The sequence below is a fragment of the Ambystoma mexicanum genome, chromosome 9 (assembly GCF_040938575.1).
Source record: "Ambystoma mexicanum isolate Mex_15411 chromosome 9, UKY_AmexF1_1, whole genome shotgun sequence".
Taxonomy (NCBI): domain Eukaryota; kingdom Metazoa; phylum Chordata; class Amphibia; order Caudata; family Ambystomatidae; genus Ambystoma; species Ambystoma mexicanum.
Window position 1 is genome coordinate 712,614,466 of NC_090931.1, and position 21,795 is coordinate 712,636,260.

The 21,795-nt window shown below is 49.4% G+C and overlaps 1 protein-coding gene across 6 annotated transcripts in view; it reads left to right on the forward strand.

Moving 5' to 3' along the window:
* Nucleotides 1-21,795, forward strand: part of PIKFYVE (phosphoinositide kinase, FYVE-type zinc finger containing) — a 1,728,392-nt gene that overhangs the window by 1,043,925 nt on the left and 662,672 nt on the right. For all 6 annotated transcript variants that reach the window (XM_069615606.1, XM_069615608.1, XM_069615605.1 and 3 more), the window contains one exon: nt 12,966-13,056. In XM_069615606.1, coding sequence (XP_069471707.1) covers nt 12,966-13,056 — 91 coding nt within the window. The remainder of the gene's footprint in view (nt 1-12,965; nt 13,057-21,795) is intronic.

The window sequence follows — 21,795 nt, forward strand, 5'->3', positions numbered from 1 at the left end:
AAATGCATCCACACAGAGACAGACATGCCTATGTATGTGGCCGAAAAAAGGAAATGTCAGAAAACAAAAATGGCTAACGGGTAGGTAGTTTAAAATAGTAGTTGTAGTACGCAAATGGTCCTCACATATGAGCATTTGGCTATTACAGCAGTAAAAATGCTAAAGGCATGGTGTAGCTGAAAGTAAATTAGATACCTGCTACCAGCCTGCTCCTCAACACGCTAGGGTGATGGAAAATACACAGACAAAATGGGGTGCTTAAACACATCAGGAAGTTATATGGGTTATCAGGAACCGCACATACAAAATGAGTAACATTCACACGGAGACTTCAGTGGAAGACCCTGTGACTAAAATAAGAATGTCGAAAAATGACCAAAAATCGAATTCTGTCCACACACCAAGATAGAGAAATTTGAATGTTGAAGTTCGTAAACTTTACCAACACAGTGTAAAATTATCAATAAAAAAGGCAACCTGGAAACGGTGGTCCAGGCCCTCGTTCATCCCAAGACATGGTGCCAGTGGGCATACAAAGGTCGGAAAAAATGCTGGACGTACATGTCCACCCATTGCACACAGGTCTGTGTTCAAGAAAAAAGTGTTTATTTTTCTAACATTGCCTTCAATGCCTTTACTGAGAAAACAAAGCAATAACCTAATCTCTGTGAATTAAAAAGGTGTTTTCTATTTCCTCTTGATGATATAGCTGTTCATGGCTGTTTGGTTCCCCAATCTTTGAAACCTTGAGTCTGAGATTGAGAAGACCAAAAACTGTGCATGCAGCTTTTTAAAAGTCAACAATGCCAGTGGATTACATGAGTATCTCGTTCCTTGAAGGAAATGCCAGTCCCTCGCATGTTTTAAAGAGGTCTGTTTTTTGATAGAGTGAAGGTGGTTAAAACGTGTGTTATAGTACATAATTAACACTAAATCGCTGCCTGAACTGTTTTTTATTTTTGGCTTATTTTGAGATTATTTTCTTTTTGTTGTGCAGCAATTTTGTGGCTGCCTGACCTTCACATGGTTTGCCTGATTTTTCAGAAGCAATATTTTACTGTAGACAGTATCTGCACCAGCCTTTATGAAATATGCACTCACATGACTTCTGCTGCCATGAAAACAGAATTACTCTTTCAATGCTGGTTGGTATAGTGCACTAACTGGGCAGGATTTATCAAACCACTTTTTGCTTACAGTGGCCTAATACTATCAGTGGACTGTGGTTACATATGCTAGTGCAATTTATGAAAAGGAAGTCATACTGCTATCAGGCTCTCACTCCTGCCATGCAGGGTAACGGTGATGAGCTATGCTGTCAGTACATGATTTGGGGTCCAATCATCAGCCAGACAGTGCATTAAGATCCCTGGCATCTGATGCTGGAAAGAGAAGAAAGGGGGAGCTGCCATGTCACTATCCATTTCTGTCTTTAAAGTTGTTCATCTGACCGATAAATCAAAATTAAATAAATAAAAGCATAACAGGAGAGAAGCCCTATTCGTAAGTGTTCTAATTTCCGTGCACAATTGTAAACCCTGCCTGAACTCAGAAACATGTTGGTTCAGTCCAGAGAATATATACTATACTTGGTGGCAACAGTAGTGTGCACTGTTACGAAACTGTTCTTTTTGCAACTTTCCCTCCATGGTTTCCTCTGAAACTCCATTATTTTTCCTCTGTTCTTGGTCATGTCCTGAATTTTTGAAGAGAAGTAAAACCTTCAGCTTCACTTCCCTTGGCTTTTGCACACAGGTTATGGGGAAACTGATCAGCCCTTCAGGCCATCCGTTCTGGGAAACTTTGTAATGGGGGTACTTTTGTATCCCCCTAGCTTTTTACACATGGGATTTTTGGTTACTTTTATATGCGCCTAAAGGAAAAGCTGGTGTCACCAGTTACAACTTTACGGTTTTTGAATTTGCGTTTTCTGCATATGGCTGCAAAACGCGGTTAATGGCCTAAAATGGCTGTATATACTATACTAAGGGTACCTGGATAAGGTCTCCATCCCCCCAAGCAATCATCAAATATAAACTGAGCAATGGACCGAGACCAAAGGGTGGTGAACAGTGCTATTTGTAAAGACTCCTAACCAGGGTTAGTAAAAAAAATACACATTTGTTTGAATACACAATTCATGAAAAACGTGGTAATATCACAATTATACAAACATATTCATACAGAGCATCTAATACAAAAAGATGTACGTAGCCACATCTCCATTCAACTTATTTTATTAGGTGTAGTCAATCATCAACTCAGTCATACTCCTCATTCAATGCAAACTGTCTGTGTTAGCCTGTATACATACAGTATTTAACCACATTAATTTAGTTATTGTGGTTAAATACTGTTAAACCATTAAAAAAACCATTAGTTAAAGCATTAGTTCTTACACACTCCATGAGTCTACAGCTGTGTATTTCTATTACACAACAACTGTTGTTGACACGTGTTTCAGTTGGAATGTGTGGGCCTTTGAGCTCTGGCCCTCCGGTATTTGTAATCTTCTGGACAAATAAATGGGTGCCTTTCTGTACCCCACTTCTATGCCTCTGTATTGGTGCTTCATCTACTGAAAACAATCTTAAAAAAGTCCTATTACCAACATTGTTCCATCCACCCTTGTTAATTCTATACTAGAACATGTTCACTCATGCTTGTATTCAGTTAATGATTACATGTCCCGAACTTACCTCCAGAGACAGAAACTGGATGTAAGCTCAGGACCTTGGGATATCTCCAGGATTTCAGGCGACTGGACACTTCAGACCATGCCTGTATTTGGGTAACAAAGTGCAGAACAGGCAACAATTAATGTTCTGCACACTACAGTGTGCTAACAACACGTCTCCACTGCCACTAAGGTACTATGCTGATACTGTACCTACTGTGTGCTACTGGAAGGATTTCCATCATCAATATATGGTTCCTGAAAACTCCCTTTTGGTAACTGCCAACTGCCTATAAGGAATTAAACCATGATAATTAGGGTCAAAGACTATGTCTAATCGCAATCATGTTAGTATCTTATAATGTGGTTATTCAAATTGCTTACCACTTGCATTAATGATCTTGGTTATCCTAGTTGTAACTGATGCTGTTGGTTCACTTGTTCATATTATCTTGGCTCTGATTCCATAGGTGCTGAGTTCTTTTAGTCTGTAGATGGGGGAGGTGGTGATACGAGGGAGAGGGGGTGAAGGAGGAGGACAGGAAAGACAACATGGTGCTGTTGGCTATAGGTGTTCTGCATTTAACCAAGCCACTTGGGCATGCCCATGCGTGCATTTCCCCTTGAATGAATTAGGCACACAGATAAGTTTGCATGTAATCTCTGGTGCAATCTTTTTTGTTTCATTGTATACTTGCATGTGAAAGCACCCCGTCGGAGATCCCCATCAGCTAGAGCATTCCTCATTTGGCAACATAAATCTATGTATATGGATGGGCGTCCCAGTGTACCACCCACCCAACTGCTCAACTACTGGTTAAAGCCCATGTCAGCATGCAGTTATGCTACCCGTTCGTTATAAGCTACTAGTGACACACAGTCCGCGACATCCACATCCCCACCGTTACTTGTCCAGTTCTTACCTAACTGCCAGTGATCTTCACACCGTGATGTAACCCACTCTCTTAGTGGGCGTCTAAACTGAACTCCCGAAACAGTGCGCTCAAATATCCACTTGTGAACCTCTATAAACAAAGAAACAGGACTAAAAATGTTCTCTTGCTACAGGAGGAACACTGCCAGATCAACTCTGCATATCATGCTACTTGTGCAGCCGCCACAGTGACAGTGCATGATCCGTTAAATGTGTGCCTATTGTGTGGCTGTGTCAAATGCCAATATAGGCAGTTAACAATCATGGTGTTAAAACTAGACTCTGGTCTCAAAGTGGAGTCACGTGTGACTCACCGTCCCCACCGTTCTATCCACAGTGGCCCAATCCCGTCATATATATCGGTCTCCCTCGGACCATGGAGAGGTGTGTACATACCCCTGCCTTAATAGAGGTAGAGTGGCAAGAAATGATAAAAACTAATTTAAAGGAAATGTATAGCCAAAGCAGATATCATGGCTAGAATAGCAAATGATGGAATCCAGTAATTTCCGGTATCTATAGTGTGCATCTGCATATCCTCAGATTTACTGTCTTTATGTGCAGATCAGGTTATTCCATTCCACAGCAATGTTCAATCCTTGGTTAACCGTGTTCAAACAATAGATCCATTTCTGTTCAATTCTATGAAGCTGTGCAGCCCAATTACCACCTTGTGACTGTGTTTGGAGAGTTTACAGAATGAACCACCAGATCTCTTGATCTGTGTTGCCCAACCTGGAATAGTGTTCGACCAGAGGTTTGTCACAGACCTTATTTCTGACACATGACCTATGTTCAGATGTATGCTGTTTCACAGGCCGAATAGTTTTGCCCACATAGATCAAATTACATGGGCACCTAATAATATAGATGCCATTAAGTTTGACAATTAGTGTGGTGCCTCAGCTCCCACTTTACTTGTGCATGTTCAAATGGATGTGTGGTCTCTGTGAATCTGCAGGCTACACACTTGCCACATTTATAGTGGCCAGTAATGGGTGGCATTCCCCATTGATAGAGGAACATTTTATCATTTACTGTGTCTCTGTATGCATGAACAAGTTTCTGACAAAGGTGCTATTTCTTTTGAATGCAAACATAGGTCCCTGCTGTTTGACTAGATGCCAGTTCTTATTGACAATTTTCTTAATTGCATTGCTAATTGGACTGGATGTAGTAACACATATCAGTCTTTTGTTTTCTGGTTTCAATTGCGTAGTAAGGCAGATTTCGAGGGGATTGGGTCCTCCGACGTATTCCATATCTATGACGGGTATTGTCCAAAGCTGTGCTGCTTCGGAAAATCTTTGGCGTCTGCGTCCTGCGTCGTTGACGTCGATGCGCCGTCCCCGAGGACCTCCTCCGACGGCCGACGTCACCCGATGTGATAAGTAGGACGCACAACGCCCATAGCCTCAGTTCCGTTTTTTCAGCGAACGTGTTCGCTTCGTGAATCTCAGTACGCCTCGACTCGTTGGAGTTTGCTGTTTTCAATTCTCGGTTTGTTGAACCTGTTCGGTTTGTGTGAAGACCTGTTCGTGGCGATGTCTTTCTCATCTTCAACCCCGCATCCGGGCTTCAAGAACTGCGGGGACTGTGGGTCCAAGATGTCGGTCATGGACTCGCACGACGCCTGCCTCTGGTGCCTCGGGGAGGCCCACGATACGGACGACTGTGTCGACTGCCAGTCGCTCACGGCAAAGGCCTTGCGGGAACGCAAGAAGAAGCTGTCGGTAGGCTGGGTGTCTAAGCCCCAGAATTCGAGGTCTGCGGGGCTTTCGACGGATGACTCGAGGGGTGACTCTCCGCGTCATCGTCGGAAGTCCAGTGGGTCTCCTTCCAGGAGTCCGTCTCACCACTCCTCCGCCTCTTCGGGGCATTCCTGGAAGCGCCGGCATAGGCCACCTTCCCCGTCCTCTTCCGAGGACTCCGCCCGTCGGCAGGTCGCTTATCCCTCCATGCAAGCGACACCAGAGGAATGTGGCTTCCTTCGGGAAGCAGATGCTAGCGATTCTTGAACCGCAGGGCACCGGTCCATCCGTGCCTCCGAGTGGGGTCGGTCGGCACCGGTCGAGAGACACCGCCCGTACGCCTTCAGGCTCGGGTGGTCGGCACGGCTCGTGGGAGAGGTACCGCTCAGACAAGGGTAGCCGTTCTCGCCATGCCCATTCCAGGTCCCGGTCCTTGACACGCTCGAGACCGCGTGATCCTGTGCCGTCTTCGAAGAAGACGTCGACGCCTGTGGCGCCGAGGTCGTTGGCGATTTCTCTCGAGGCTTCGCCTCCGAGGGGGTCGTCGACGCCGTCGGCGCCTAGGTCGTCGAGACGCTCGGAGCTCCGGCTTCGAGTCCTGAGTCGACGCTACAGCTGACGTCAACGCCTTTTCTGTCGACGCCTGCGCCGACTCGTTCGGCGCCCTCGACGCCTTTCGAGGTGGTGGTGTCGGAGGGGCCCAGTGACACGGGGTTTGCCCCTAGAAAGGCTGTGGCTAAGGTCAGGCACTGCTTTGGTCCACAGAGGTCTTCCTCTCCCCGCTTGGAGTACATTTCAAAGGGTGATGAAGGTTCTGATGGGCTTGGTTCCGGTTACGATTCCAGATGACCTTATCTCGGGCCATAGCCAGTTTGATGATCTGCGGCAGTCGCTGCATGATGCAGTGGACTCAACACCTCTCCGGAGGTGGAGTTTTGTAGGCCGGAGCCTGGCACTCATGCCGATTCTTCATATCGGCGCCTTATGTCTCGTGTCACCGCCTTATGTCTCGGGTCACCGAGTACTTGGGTTGGTCAGCTCCCCCAGGGGAGTTCGTTCAGGATGATCTCACGGACATCCTTGATCTCGGTCCCCCCACTGACCCGGTTTTGCCTTTTCATATGGCTCTGCAGAGAAGGGTGGCGGTGGCTTGGACTGCTCTGGAGAGTCTCCCGGCAGTGGGCAACTCTTTATTGCGAAAATACCGTCCAGCCAGTAGCGACCCCTGCTACTTGTCTAGGCACCCCACCCCGGAGAGTTTGGTGGTGCAGGCGGCTACGGCCCCGGCAAAGCAGGCGTCGTATCCTACCATCCGTCCGGATAGGGACAACAAACGTTTTGACGGCTGGGCGAAGAAAGTGTTTTCTTCTGGGGGTATGACACTTCAGGCGGCCAACTCCATATGTGCCTTGTCTCGTTTCACACACACTCTGTGGAACTGTGTTGCATTAGCGGCTGATCATATTCCCGAAGGGGACGAACGGGATGGTTTCCTTGCTATGGTTCAGGATGGCAAGGATGCTATGTGTGAGGCCGTTCAGTCGGGTTTGGACTTGGCGGATTGTGTCAGCCGGTCCATGGCGGTGAGCACCGTAATGCGCAGGTTTGCGTGGTTGCGGAAGTCTGGGATCGCTCCTGATGTGCAGGCCCGGCTCCTCAACATGCTCTTTGACGGTGAACACCTTTTTGGCAGCCAGGCTGACAAGAGCCTTGAAAGGTTGCAGACCTCCAAAGATGCAGCGAAGTCGTTGGGCGCTGCAGTTCGCCAACCTCCGCCTTTTCGTCCTAGGGGACAGCAATGGAGGGGAGGTTCCTTTTGCTATTACTCGTCCTTCAGTAAAGCGAGGGGAGCTAGCAGTCAAAGAGGCCATCGTAAGAGTGCCAGAGGTGGAAATAAAGGTACTCGAGGTGCCAAGGCCGCTCGGGCAGTTGCCTCTTTACCCTCAGGCAACACCGCAGCCGCTACCACTCAGTCATGAGGCCAGGTCCCATGGTTCGCTGGTTGGGGGAAGGCTGGCGCAGCATCTTGTAGAGTGGCAAGCCATTACTTTGGATGTGTGGGTTCTGGAGATCATAACCCACGGCTACTGTCTTCCTTTTCGGCAGAGGCCTCATGACAATCCACCAGGGAACCTCTCTATGAAGTGTCCGGATCCGCTCCTTGCGCAGGAAATTCAAGCCCTGCTGGAGAAAGGCGCCATAGAACTGGTGCCTGTAGCGGAGAGGAACAAGGGATGGTAGTCCCCTTATGTTTTGATTTCAAAGAAAGACGGGGGATTGAGACCCATCGTGGACTTGTGCAGTTTGAACAAACTCCTCAGGAAGGACAAGTTCAAGATGGTGACTCTTTCTCAAGTCCTCCAGGCCCTTCAACTTCAGGACTGGTTGGTGTCTCTCGACCTCAAGGATGCTTACTTCCATGTGCCGATCCACCCCAAGCACAAGAAGTACCTGAGGTTCGCGGTTGGCGACTCGCACTTTCAGTGTCGGGTCCTGCCGTTCGGATTGACCTCCGCCCCGAGGGTTTTCACCAAGCTCATGGTGGTGGTGGCAACGCATCTCAGGAAAGGGGGGATTCACGTCTACCCCTACCCGGATGATTGGTTGATCAGGGGGAGCTCTCCCGAGCAAATCCTGGATCATCTGTCCGTCACCTCCCACTCCCTTCACAGGCTGGGCTTCTCCCTCAATTTAAAGAAGTCCCATTTGACACCAACGCAGCGGCTCCAGTACATCGGAGCAGTGCTCGACACGTCCCTGGGGCAGTGTTTTCCTCCTCAGGTGAGGGCTCTTCACATTCAGCAGATGGTGCACAAGTTTCAGTTTGCCCAGGATCTCCCAGCGTCTGAGTTCTTGAGACTGCTCGGCCTCATGGCATCCTGCATTCTTCTGGTGCCAGAGGCTCGTCTGCGGATGAGATCTTTGCAGTGGGCACTCAAGCTCCAGTGGTCTCAGTCCTCCGGCAGGCTGTCGGACCCTGTTCAGGTGCCGCCCTCGGTGGCCCGGGACCTTCTGTGGTGGGCCATCGAGGGCAATCTGATGAAGGGGGCCCCATTTTGGCTGCCCTGGCCGGAGGTGACGATCGTGACGGACGCATCCCTCACGGGATGGGGAGCTCATGCCAACGAATTGACAGTCAGCGGTCGTTGGTCTCCGTCAGAGTCCAGACTCCATATCAATCTGTTGGAGCTGAGGGCCGTCAGGCTAGCCCTGAAGGCTTTTCTGCCAACTGTGCGCGGAAAGAGTGTCCTGATTCTAACGGACAACACGGTGGCCATGCACTACCTCAACAAAAAGGGGGGGGCAGGGTCACTTCAGCTGTGCAGGTAGGCGATGCAGCTCGAATTCTGGGCCATCCAGCAGGAAGTTTCGATCTCAGCTGTTCATCTGGCCGGAGACGACAATGAGATGGCGGACGCTCTGAGCAGGCAGAGCTCGATCTCTCACAAGTGGGAGCTGGCTCTGGAGATTCTCCTGGAGATCTTCGCCCTTTGGGGGACCCCTCAAGTGGATCTCTTCACCTCTAGTGTCAAACGGAAGTGCGAACGGTTTTGCTCGCGGGAATTTCCTCCAAAAGGATCCTTAGGAGACATGTTTGTGGTGGAGTGGTCATTCCCACTGCTGTACGCGTTTCCTCCAGTCCCCGTCATCCCGCAAGTGCTGCGGAGGTTCGGTTCCCGGATGATCCTCATTGCTCCGGCGTGGGCCCGGTGGACGTGGTACCCGCACCTTCTAGACTTGTCCATCTGCCCTCCACGTCGTCTTCCCTACCGAGAAGATCTGCTCTCACGGGAGGGGGGGGGTCAGGTTCTCCATCCAGAGGTCAGTTCCCTCAATCTTCACGCTTGGCTTCTGAACGGTTGAGGTATAAGGATTGGGACCTCCCTGAAGACGTGATGGAGGTGTTGCTCTCGGCGAGGCCGCCGGCAACAAAGTCTCTGTACCGTTGCCGTTGGAGAAAGATCTGCGACTGGTGCAGAGTTGAGAATGTGGATCATTTTGAATGTGACATTCCCATGGTTCTGTCTTTTTTGCTTTCTTTGGCCCACAGGGGCTTGCAAGTGGGGACCATTAAAGGTTACGTGGCGGCGCTGTCCATCTTTAAGCGCTCGTCTGAAGAGTGTTCCTATTTTAAGATTCCTTTGATTTCGCAGTTTTTGAAAGGGCTTACTAATGTGTTCCCTCCGTCACCTTTTCTGGTGCCCGGTTGGGATCTGAACCTTGTTCTTAAGTTTCTTATGGGTGCTCCATTTGAGCCTTTAGATTCTTGTCCTTTGAGGCTGTTGACTCTGAAAACTGTGTTTTTGGTTGTGGTTACTTCCACTCGCAGAGTGAGTGAGTTACAGGCACTTTCAGTTAAGCCACCCTTCACTGTGTTTCAGAAGGACAGGGTTGTCCTTAGAGTTCGTCCTCCTTTTCTTCCAAAGGTGGTGTCGGAATTTCATTTGAGCCAGAAGGTTGTTCTTCCGGCGTTCTATCCTCCACATCCTGGTAAGGAAGAGGAGAGGCTCCATAGGCTTGATCCTAGGAGAGCGTTGAGCTTTTATATTTCGCGCATGTCCCGGGTCAGAGTGGACGATCAACTTTTCATTGGTTACGCTGGAAAGCGTTTGGGACAAGCTGTGACGAAACAGACTTTGTCTCGGATTATTTTAGCTATCTCCGAGTGTTACCGCTTGGCGGGTAAGGACCCTCCGGCTGGCTTGCGGGCCCATTCTACCAGGGGAGTGGCTGTGTCTACTGCCCTGCAGAGGGGAGTTCCTATTCGTCACATCTGTGATGCAGCCACCTGGGCTTCAGTACATACTTTTGTACGTCACTACTCCCTCGATTCCATCAGAGGGCAAGATCTGGCCTTTGGCAAGGCAGTTCTCTATTCCGCAATTTGATTGGGCATGCTAAATTTGTATTCTAAATTCTTTCCCACCTCCTTGCTTGGTACTGCTTTGGGAGTCTGTCATAGATATGGAATACGTCGGAAGTACCCAATCCCCTCGAAGAACGAGTTACTTTCTTGCCTGGTAACGTTCTTTCGATGGGATGGTCCGACGACTTATTCCATATCGCTCCCTCCCTGCCTTCCCCGCTGCAGAATTTCTTTTGCGATTGCAGCTTGCGTTCCGCAAGGCCTTGTGTGTCTGACTGGCAGAAAACTGGTGGCACATGTTCTGGGAAAAAACTATAACTGAGGCTATGGGTGTCGTGCGTCCTACATATCACATCGGGTGACGTCAGCCATCGGAGGAGGTCCTCTGGGACGGCGCATCGACGTCATCGACGCAGGACGCAGACGCCAAAGATTTTCCGAAGCATCACAGCTGTGGACATTACCTGTCATAGATATGGAATACGTCGTCAGACCATCCCATCGAAAGAACGTTACCATGTAAGAAAGTAACTTGTTCGTCTCTTTTAGTATTCCCTGCTCTCTTCTAGTTCTTTGACAATTTTCTTGGGGTAACCTCTATTTGTGAGTCTGGTCTTTAGTTGGTCCGCATGACGTTCAAAATCCTGTTTATCGGTACAGTTCAGATGAATACGGAGGAACTGGCCATATGGCAGGTCCAGTTTAAGGCTAGCCGGATGGAAACTGTTAAGTGCAGCAGACTATTCTGATCTGTCGGCTGCCTAAATAGTGTCGTTTGAAGTTTGTCTCCTGCTTTGAACATTTTTAGATCCATGAGATTTTTGCTTGTTGTTTGGCCATATCAGAGTTTGCCCTTTTTTTACTGCCTTTTCAGGCCAGTAAAGTCGATATAATACACTAGCCCAGGAAAGCTGCAACTTTCTATGGATATTGGTCCTTTGTGTGTTTGTGTGGCTCAGGAAGTGGACTGGGACGATTAAGTCCCTGTCCACATCCTTGGTGCCAGAAAGTCTGCTTCTGGGGCGGATTTAAAATCAGTAGTTGTCACTGATTGAACAATCCTGGCTGTTTGATTAGTGCAGATCTTTACCTTTGGTGGGCTTGGGCTTGATTCCAGCTCAGATTTTGGTAAGAGGACTCCTCCTCTCGAAGAAAAGCAGATCATTCATGACGACTCTTGAAGTGGCCTGAATCCCACCTGTTTTCATGCTCCCTGATCTTCGAAGACCCTGAATAGTGCGTTAGCCCTTGGACAAGTGGAACCGACTCGTTTCAACGCCTTTTCGAGGATCCAGCCCTTAAGAGACTTTGGATATGTCCTGAGGCTGCCCGGTACACTGACTATCTCTCTCTCTCTCGATCTATCTCGCCCAAAGCATCACCAATCCACTTTCGAGTCCGGACTTTTGGTGGTCACCAGCTTGTGCTACATGTCGCCTTCTCCCTGAATTCCAACTTCCTATCTTCAATGGAACCTGTCCTCGAGCAGCTGCTGTGACCACAGGTGGAAGGACACCCGTCATTGCCTGTAAACAGTGATAGTTGCTGGAACTTGTCTTTCTCAGTCTTGTGAAGTGCTCTAAGGAGGCCTGCATAGTTGTATTGTGCATTTCTTCACTGATATGGGTTGAATCTTGCTGTTGCATCTGACCGGAAGAATTCTCAAACCCGCAAAGCCTGGGCACCAGAACCAAGGGTAGAAGGGTGATCCCCGAGCGGCACCCAGGCAATCCATAATGACATGTGGGAAACCATTAGTGTGTCTGTCCTGCCAAACCTCTTTCCTCCATAAGATAACAAAGTCCCTTTGTCTCGTGTCTCCCCTCGACTCACCTTGGGTCGTCGAACTTGGGACAGGTATCCTGCCACTGAGTTATCTTTGGGTCTGGAAGAAAGAAGATGACTTAATTATCCTTGGGTACATTGTTGTTCCACATATAATTAGTTTGAAACTAAGCCCACTGCATCTTTATGTAAAGAGAACTCATACCTCGAAGAAACATTGTATTGAACCCTGTGACTTTTGGGCACATGGCCCATTCATCTTAGGGTTTTGACTTCTAAAGATAGGATATTGTGCTTGGTTGCCATAATTTTATTTCATCTACAGTACCTACCTGCATTGCTTGATAAGTTATTTGATGGTGTCTATTATGTGAACATTATAGCGTGATATTACTACCTGCTAGTGTCATTTTCAGTAGTCTTCTAAAGGCCTAAATAAATAACTGTTTTTATAACTGACTGTCTAGAATTGAATTATTGTGTGCTTTTCTATGTGGGCTCGTTGTGGGCCCCTGACTCCACTCGCACTCTCCTGAGACTAAGCCTTGACTGCTCATCCACATACCTGGATTGGGTTTTCACTAACCTGTCAGAGCTCCCTGCTCATCATAACTAGGATGGCCTCCTAAAATCTGTCCACCAGGTCAGATTCTAGAAACCCATATTAATCTGCACCAATTTCACTCCAGAACTGTGCCCTACAGGAAATGGAGTCTATGTGGCAGTATTAAGAAGCTATATTTTGCGATTCACCTTTCGGGAATTTCAAATATTTCCTTACTTCTGGAGATTTCCAATTCTGAACCAAGTCCAGTGTACATTTAGTACATGTTGGATTGCACAGTAGCTATGTTGAATACATGAAAAACTCACCTGAACAAGGCTTATTAAATACTCTGTTAATTTGTGGTTTCCTTTCAGATAACTATGTGTTTGTTCATCTGATTGCAGACTGCAAGATATTTTTCAACAAGAGAAAGGCAGAAAACGTCCATCTGTACCTCCCAGTCCTGGACGAATGAGGCAAGGTGATGACAGTAAGGTAAGTAAACTGCCTATTTCTATTTTATATTTTGGCCCATAGGCAAGGAAAAGCACACTTCGTGTAACCACAATCTATTGACATGAGTAAGAAAGATGGCATACTTGGATGGATACAGCTACGGCAGTGTTTTGTCCGTGTCCCCACACTAATGCTGTACATACATTTGATGGTGGGCCACTTCACAATAGGATATGCCATTGACTTCTTGATCATGTTATTCATGATTAGTGTTGGGAAAGATTTCATTTTTGCTGCTTTCACTCCATAGAAATCTATGGAAACCCAAGCATTTTACAGTTGTATTGTAACCTGTCCTGGCTTTTTCTTTTAAATGTGTTTATTGTGTTATGGTCAATACAACAAGTGTAGAAACCTTTCATACGTTACATGAAGAGAAAGAGTAAAGAATCCCCCCCTTCTCCTCCTTCTCCTCCTTCTCTCCTGTCACACCTGAGGAAGTTACCAGAGTTGTCGGCTCCATGAAGGTCTCTTCTAAAAAGGTCTCCCCTTGCTCATCCAGGACCATCGATGATAACATTGGCTCTATTGTCCCTGCTCTTACTGATTTCTGCAATCACCCTTTTATCACTGGATCGTTCCCCTTCCCCTTAAGCACTCCCTTGACCCTCTGACCCTTCCTGCCCTTCCGGGGGAAGCTTCTTGAGAAGCTGGCCTTGGCCTTGTCCCAACTTAACTCTCACACTGAACTTGTTGGTGGCCTCCATGACCATCAATCTGGATTCCGAGGATCCAGAGGCATGGAAACTTCTCTTCTGAACACCGACTGGACTCTAAATCCCCAGCTGTCTTTATCCTTCTTGACCTCTCCTCTGCATTTGACACAGTTAACCATTCCATCCTCATACAAAGGCTCCACGATACACTTTGTATCTCGGAACAGGCACTGGATTGGCTGTCCTCTTTCCTCACTAACTGCTCTTCCCAAGTCATCCTGGGCCCTTTCTCCTCTACTACTTCCATCTCTACCTTTGTTGTCCCCCAGGGCTCTATTCTCTCCCCATGGCTCTTTAACATCTACCTTGCTCTCCTTGCACTCCTCATCTCCTCCTTCTCATCCAACTTCCACTGTTATGCAGATGACACTCAGCTCTTCTTCAGACTCCCTGCTGAGCTGCTTGCACCCTCCATCATACCAGACTGCCTATCTGCCATCCAGTCCTTGTGCGCCTCCAACGATCTCTGCCTCAACACCTGTAAACCTGAGATCCTTCCCATTGAGACCCCTGCTCCCTCTTTCTACCCCTCACTCTGGCCTTCATCCTTGGGCTCTCCCCCTGCTCCTTCAACTGAAACCAGAAAACATGGAGTCCTCTTCGACTCCTCTCTCTCCTCCCTCCCTCACACTCTGGACGTTGCCAAGAAGTCCAACGATCAGCTCTTCGTCCTCAAAGGAATTCTACCTTTTGTCACTTTCCCTCAGAGGCTCAATGTGCCTCAATCCCTAGTTCTCTCTAGACCTGACTACTTTAATAGCCTCTTCCTGAATCTTCCTTCCTCCGGTCATCTTCGACCCCTTCAGCTTATTTAGAATAGGGCTGCAAGACTTATCCTTGGCCTTAAGCCCAGGGACCACATCTCTCCTGCACCCCTGAAAGTCTCCACTGGCTCCCGGTTGCTGCACGGATACAATTCAAATCCCTCTGCATCATCCACAAGGGTGTCTGGGCCCAGAGGACCACACTATCTTCAACTTTATCTCACTAAATACTCTCCCTCTAAACCACTTTGCTCCTCTGGCACCAACTCTCTGTGTGTAAAGCGCTTTGCTAAAAAGAGGGCAGTGGTTCGCTCACTTTCCTCTGCAGGCTTTCTCCTCTGGACTAGCCTCTACCTCCCACCTCTGCCTTGAGCAGGATCTTCTCAAATTCCAGAAGCTCCTTAAGACCTTCCTCTTTTCCCCCTCCTTCCCTCCGCTAACCCATAGTTGCTGAATTGGTGTCCTTGGCCCTTATGCATCTTTGGGGCCTTGACCTTCCTTGCCGATTCTTCCCAGCTCCTGTTCTATCCACAGCACTTTCATCTGCACACCCTCCGCTCTGGAGACTCACCCTTACACCCCCAGCGGCCCATGCCGTTTAGCACTCATCATTCCTAGCACTTCATCCACAGCTCACCTACAAGCTCGGACTCCCCAGCAATTACCCACTCTTCCCTTTTTCTTCTGCACTTGCTGAATGCTCACAAGGCATAGTAGGTTCGTCCCTCCTCCTCTTCCCCCTCTGCTCTTAATATTGTGTTTGTAATGTATTTCCCACCCTCTTCCCTCCCTGCCCTGTGGGTTCTTTGAAACCGTATATTCTTATTGTATAAGCGCCTTACAAGCAAATAAATAAATAAATAAACGTTGGTAGCTGATTAAGGCGGAAATGTAAGTACATGTCACGTACCTTTGGGCATGGAAAGAGATGGATGTATTTCGAAAGGTCTTCCCTTTTTGCATTAAACTTTGCCTATACTCCGTAAAAGTGAATACGTGCCCAATGATTCTGTGGTTTCAGCCCAATCATATCTGAACAGCTTTCTTTTGACTAGGGCTGTGTTATTTGTCAGTCCTTCCGTCGAGGAACCTATGCGTAATAGGGTTTTGGACAGCTGCATTATGAAGTCACTTATGGTGGAATCCGAACTACATGTCTGATTTGCCCCGTTAGGAAAGATTTCTCTTTACTGCACCTTTCCTTCCATCTTTATGGAACCGCAAACCTTTTGCTTTTATTTTTGATTCTGACCTGCTTTTTTGCAGTGCAGTGAAGCCTTAAGCTTCACTATACTGGCTTTTGCTCATATGTCCTTTAGGCTGTCAGTACTGGGAAACAATGTTTCCCTTGGTCGTGTTACTGTGTTACTACTTTTGGTTACTTTTGTATCACTTGTGGTAACTTTCTATCATTGTACAATGCAGCTTACACTGCAGTACAATTGGGTAAATTTCTGTTTTACCCTAGACTAACACTCAAAAGAGTTTGGTTACTCTAGGTGTGCTAAAAGGAGAAGCTGATGGCAGCAGGGACTTTTTCACACTTTTGGGGACTTTTCGTATCCGCGTTAACGCGTTTACCAAATTTGGCTACTAAATGTCTGCTGGTCAAACATGGCTGTGCCACGAGATTTTTCATTTTTCCTTTTGCCATCTTGTTCTTTAGCCTTCTTCCTGGTCTGAGAGGCTAAGAAAATCCTTATAAGGGCTTCCAATGCCTGGGAAAGCAGAAGCTTTTGGCGGGCTGCTGGAGGGCTGTGTGTCTGGTCCCAATCCACAAACTGGGTTTCATTGTGTCGAAGTGGTATGTATGAATGTTCCCGACAGTGGTCCTGATTGGACCACTGCTGCAGAGACGTAGACAGGGTAGGTCCCGAGCGGACAAGGCCCACCAAAAATCTGTAATTGCCCACTCAGCAGGACTGTGTGAGCATTTACAGATGTTAATGTCACTGCAGTGGGCCCAACTACATGATCTTCAGGCCCCACTTGTTAAAAAAATGTTTATGATAAGAGAACCTCTGCACCCATTCCTCAGAGATCCTGGAGAAACCTGAAGGAGCCAAGTATTCTATCCAGCTGTGAGACCTATGAAGGAACCGGAGACTAGACTGAAGCAGGCCTGGCAACCAACTTCTGCTGCTGTCCTTGAGGAGCCCTGTCTTGCTAAAGATCTTTAGCAGTCCTGTGAGTGGAGGGACCATCCATTCCTGATGTCTACTCGGCACCCTGTATTGAAGAGCCTTCGGAAGTGTCCCAGGATCCTCCTGTGGCTGACCAGCTCTGAATTTGAGCTACTATGTGGTGGCGTCACTGTTCCGAGTTCCGACCTGGAACTTGTGGAATCCTCAGCTGGCCATACGAGACTGGTCTCTCAACATTTCGGCACCCTAGCATCAAGGGGACCCGAGATAGGGGGGAAAGTTTGACCGCAGCATTTGAGTCCCTTTGCGTCGCCTTGCTGCGGTAACCACCATCCGAAATCGCTTACCTGACCAGAGTCCAGTCCTGAGAGTGGTCTTGTAGTGAGATTTGCTGGATTCTTCAATCGAGAGTCCTTGCAACAGTGAAAGACACCAACCGGAGATCAGCTAGAACCTGCAACCCCTGCAAATCGAGGGTTGTGACTTTCTGTGGGAAAAGCAACCTCGTACCCTCTTCCCTTGTCCTGCCAAGTCAGGGGAAGAACCTGATTACGGGGGTAAGTTACAGAACTTCTTACCTACCCCTATACTCTCATTATAAATTAATGGGCTTATAATAAACCTTTATTCTACCAATTTTGGCTATGCCATTGCTTGCTTGCACAAGACTTCTGAAAGTTTGGGCTACTTCGGTTAGCTAGTTTAACTTGTACTCTAACCCTAAGAACCCTTCACTGGACCCCAGAGAGCCTTCCTGCATTTTTTCCTGCTTCAAAGATTCTGTGTAACTTGTACCTGAACTGTTGGGCAAAAGGCCCCAGACAATTTAGGGCTGGACAATTTAAGTTAGGGATCATTCTCTGTGAAACTTGAGTGTATAATACTATTCTTACCTTTCCTTTGCAGGAGTTTGTAATATGTATTTGAAGTGATTGCGTCCTCCGACGTATTCCATATCTATGACAGTAATCACCACAACTGTGGTGCTTCGGAAAATCTTTTGGCGTCTGCGTCCTGCGTCAATGACGTCGATACGCGGCCCTCGAGGGCCTCCTCTGACGGCCGACGTCACTGGATGTTATAAGTAAAACGCACAACACCCGTAGCCTCAGTTCCGTTTTTTCCGCAAAAGTGTCCGCTTTGGAGATCTCGGCGCGCCTCGACTCTTTGGAGTCTCTGTTCTTTATCGGTTCTTCGAACCTGTTAGTTTGTGAAGTTATCCTTCGTGATGTCTACCTCGTCTTCCACCCCGCGTCCGGGCTTTAAGAAGTGCAGGGACTGTGGGTCCAAGATGTCGGTGACGGACTGTCACGACGCCTGCCTCTGGTGCCATGGGGAGGCCCGTGACACAGATGATTGTGTCGACTGCCAGTCGCTTACGTCCAAAGCCTTGCGGGAGTGCAAGAAGAAACTGTCGGTAGGTAAGGTGTCCAAGCCACGGAAGTCTAGGTCTGTGGGGCTTTCGACGGGCGATTCGAGAGGCGACGCTCCGCATCGTCGTCGGAAGTCCAGTGGGTCTTGGTCCTAGAGTAGGTCCCGCCACTCCTCTGCCTCTTCGAGGCACTCCCGGAAGCGCTGTCATCGGTCGCCTTCCCCGTCCTCATCCAAGGACTCCGTCCGTCGGTGGGTCGCTTATCCCACCAAGCATGCGACGCCAGAGGAATGGGCTTCCTTCGGTAAGAAAATGCTAGCGATTCTTGAATCGCAGGGCACTGGTCCATCCGCGCCTCTGAGTGGAGTTGGTCGTGATCGGTCGAGAGACACCGCTCGTACGCCTTCGGGCACGGGTGGTCGGCACGATTTGCTGGAAAGGTCCTGCTCGGACAAGGGGACTTGTTCGCGTCATGCCCGTTCCAGGTCCCGGTCCTCGACACGCTCGAGACCGTGTGCACGTGTGATGTCTTCGAGGAAGACGTCGACGGACTCTTTCGAGGCTCCGCCTTCGAAGAAGTCGTCGACGCCATCGGCGCCCAGGCTGCCGAGGGACACGCTCGGAGCTCCGACCTCGAGGCCTGTTTCGACGCCCTCGAGGCTGTAAGCGCACGTTCGGCGTCGACGCTGATTCACTAGACGCCCTCGACGCCTTTCGAGGCTGTTTCGACAGGGGTACCCCGGGGCACGGTGGAACCCCCTAGAAAGGCTCTGCCCAAGGTCAAGCATGGCTTTGTTCCCCATTCTGTGATCTCTTACCGCCATCTTGAGTACATTTCAGAGGTGGATGAGGGCTCTGATGATGGCATGGTTCCTGATACGGTGCCAGATGAGATTCTCTCGGGCCATAGCCAAATTGAGGACCTGCGTCAGTCCCTGCACGTTGCCAGTGGTCTGGACACCTCTCCGGAGGTGGAGTTTTGTAGACCTGAGCCTGGCATTCATGCTGACTCCTCGTACCTGCGCCTTATGTGTAGGGTTACCGAGTACTTGGGGTGGTCTGCTCCTCCAGAGGATTTTCTTTAGGTTGACCTTATGGATATCCTCGACCAAGGTCCACCAACTGACCCGGTACTGCCGTTCCATATGGCTCTACAGAGGAGGGTGGCGGCGGCTTGGACTGCTCCGGAGAGTCTCCCGGCAGTGGGCAAGTCTTTGCCGCGAAAATACCGCCCAGCCAGTAGCGACCCCTGCTACTTGAACAAGCACCCCACTCCAGAGAGTTTGGTGGTGCAGGCGGCTACAGCCCCAGCAAAGCAGGCATCGTATCCTACCATCCCTCCTGATAGGGACGACAAGCGTTTTGATGGTTGGGCGAAGAAAGTGTTTTCTTCAGGGGGTATGGCGCTTCAGGCGGCCAACTCCGTATGTGCCTTGTCTCATTTCACGCACACTCTGTGGAACTGTGTTGCGTTAGCGGCTGAACATATTCCCGAAGGGGACGAACGGGATGGTTTCATTGCTATGGTCCAGGATGGCAAGGATGCCATGTGTGAGGTCGTTCAGTCGGGTTTGGACATGGCAGATTGCGTCAGCCGGTCCATGGCTGCGAGCACCGTAATATGCAGGTTTGCGTGGTTGTGGAAGTCGGGTTTTGCTCCTGATGTGCAGGCCCGGCTCCTCAACATGCCCTTTGACGGTGAACAACTTTTTGACAGCAAGGCTGACGAGAACCTTGAGAGGTTGCAGACCTCCAAAGCTGCAGCGAAGTCGTTGGGTGCTGCAGTTCGACAACCTCTGCCTTTTCGTCCTAGAAGACAGCAATGGAGGGGAGGTTCCTTTCGTTATTACTCATCCTTTGGTAAAGCGAGAGGAGCTGCCAGTCAAAGGGGCCACCGTAGGAGTCCCAGAGGTGGAAAACAAGGTACTCGAGGTGCCAAGGCCGCTCGGGCAGTTGCCCCTTTGCCCTCAGGCAACGCTGCAGCCGCTTCAGCTCAGTCATGATGCCATGTCCCATGGTTCGCCGGTTGGGGGAAGGCTGGCGCAGCATCTTGTAGAGTGGCGTGCCATTACTTCAGATGTGTGGGTTCTGGAGATCATAGCCCACGCTACTGTCTTCCTTTCCAGCAGAGGCCTCACGACACTCCACCGGGGAATCTCTCTTTGAAGAGTACGGATCCGCTCGTTTCGCAGGAAATTGAATCCCTGCTGGAGAAAGGCGCCATAGAACTGGTGCCTGTAGCGGAGAGGAACAAGGGATGGTATTCCCCTTATTTTTTGATTTCCAAGAAGGACGGGGGATTGAGACCCATCATTGACTTGTGCGGTTTGAACAAACTCCTCAGGAAGGACAAGTTCAAGATGGTTACTCTCTCTCAAGTCCTCCAGGCCCTTCAACTTCAGGACTGGTTGGTGTCTCTCGACCTCAAGGATGCTTATTTTTATGTGTCGATCCAACCAAAGCACAAGAATAGGTTTGCGGTTGGCGACTCGCACTTTCAGTTTTGGGTCCTGCCGTTCGGATTGACCTCCACCCCAAGGGTAGTGGTGGCAGTGCATCTCAGGAAAGGGGGGATTCACGTTTACCCCTTCCTGGACGATTGGTTGATCAGGGCGCGCTCTCCTGAGCAAGTCCTGGATCATCTGTCCGTCACCTGCCACTCCCTCCACAAGCTGGGCTTCTCCCTCAACTTAAAGAAGTCCCATTTGACGCCAACTCAGAGGCTCCAGTACATCGGAGCAGTGCTCGACACGTCCCTGGGGCAGTGTTTTCCTCCCCAGGTGAGGGCTCATCACTTTCAGCAGATGGTGCACAAGTTTCAGCTTGGCCAGAGTCTCCCAGCGTTCGAGTTCTTGAGATTGCTCGGCCTCATGGCATCCAGCATTCTTCTGGTGCCAGAGGCCAGGTTGCGGATGAGATCTTTGCAATGGGCACTCAAGCTTCAGTGGTCTCAGTCCATCGGCAGGATGTCAGACCCGGTTCAAGTGCCATCCTCGGTCACCCAGGACCTTCTGTGGTGGGCCATCGAAGGCAATCTGATGAAGGGGGCTCCTTTTTGGCTACCCTGGCCGGAGGTGACGATCGTGACGGACGCATCCCTCACGGGATGGGGAGCCAATGAGTTGACAGTCAGCGGTCGTTGATCTCCGTCGGAGTCCAGACTCCTTATCAATCTGTTGGAGCTGAGGGCCGTCAGGCTTGCCCTGAAGGCTTTTCTGCCAACTGTGCGAGGAAAGAATGTCCCGATCCTGACGGACAACACAGTGGCCATGCACTACCTCAACAAAAAGTGGGGGCAGGGTCACTTCCTCTGTGCAGGGAGGCGATGCAGCTCTGGTTCTTGGCAATCCAGCAGGAAGTTTCGATCTCGGCAGTTCATCTGGCCGGAGACTAAAATGAGACGGCGGACCCTCTCAGCAGACAGCGCACAGTCTCTCACGAGTGGGAATTGGCTCAGGAGATTCTCCTGGAAATCTTCACCCCTTGGGGGACCCCTCAAGTGGATCTCCTCGCCTCCAGTGTCAACCGGAAGCGCGAAAGGTTCTGCTCACGGGAATTTCCTCCAAAAGGAGCCTTAGGGGATGCGTTTGTGGTGGAGTTGTCTTTCCCACTGCTGTACGTATTTCCTCCAGTCCCTGTCATCCCGCAAGTGCTGTAGAGGTTGCAAATGTTCGGTTCCTGGATGATCCTCATTGCTCCGGCGTGGGCCCGGAGGACGTGGT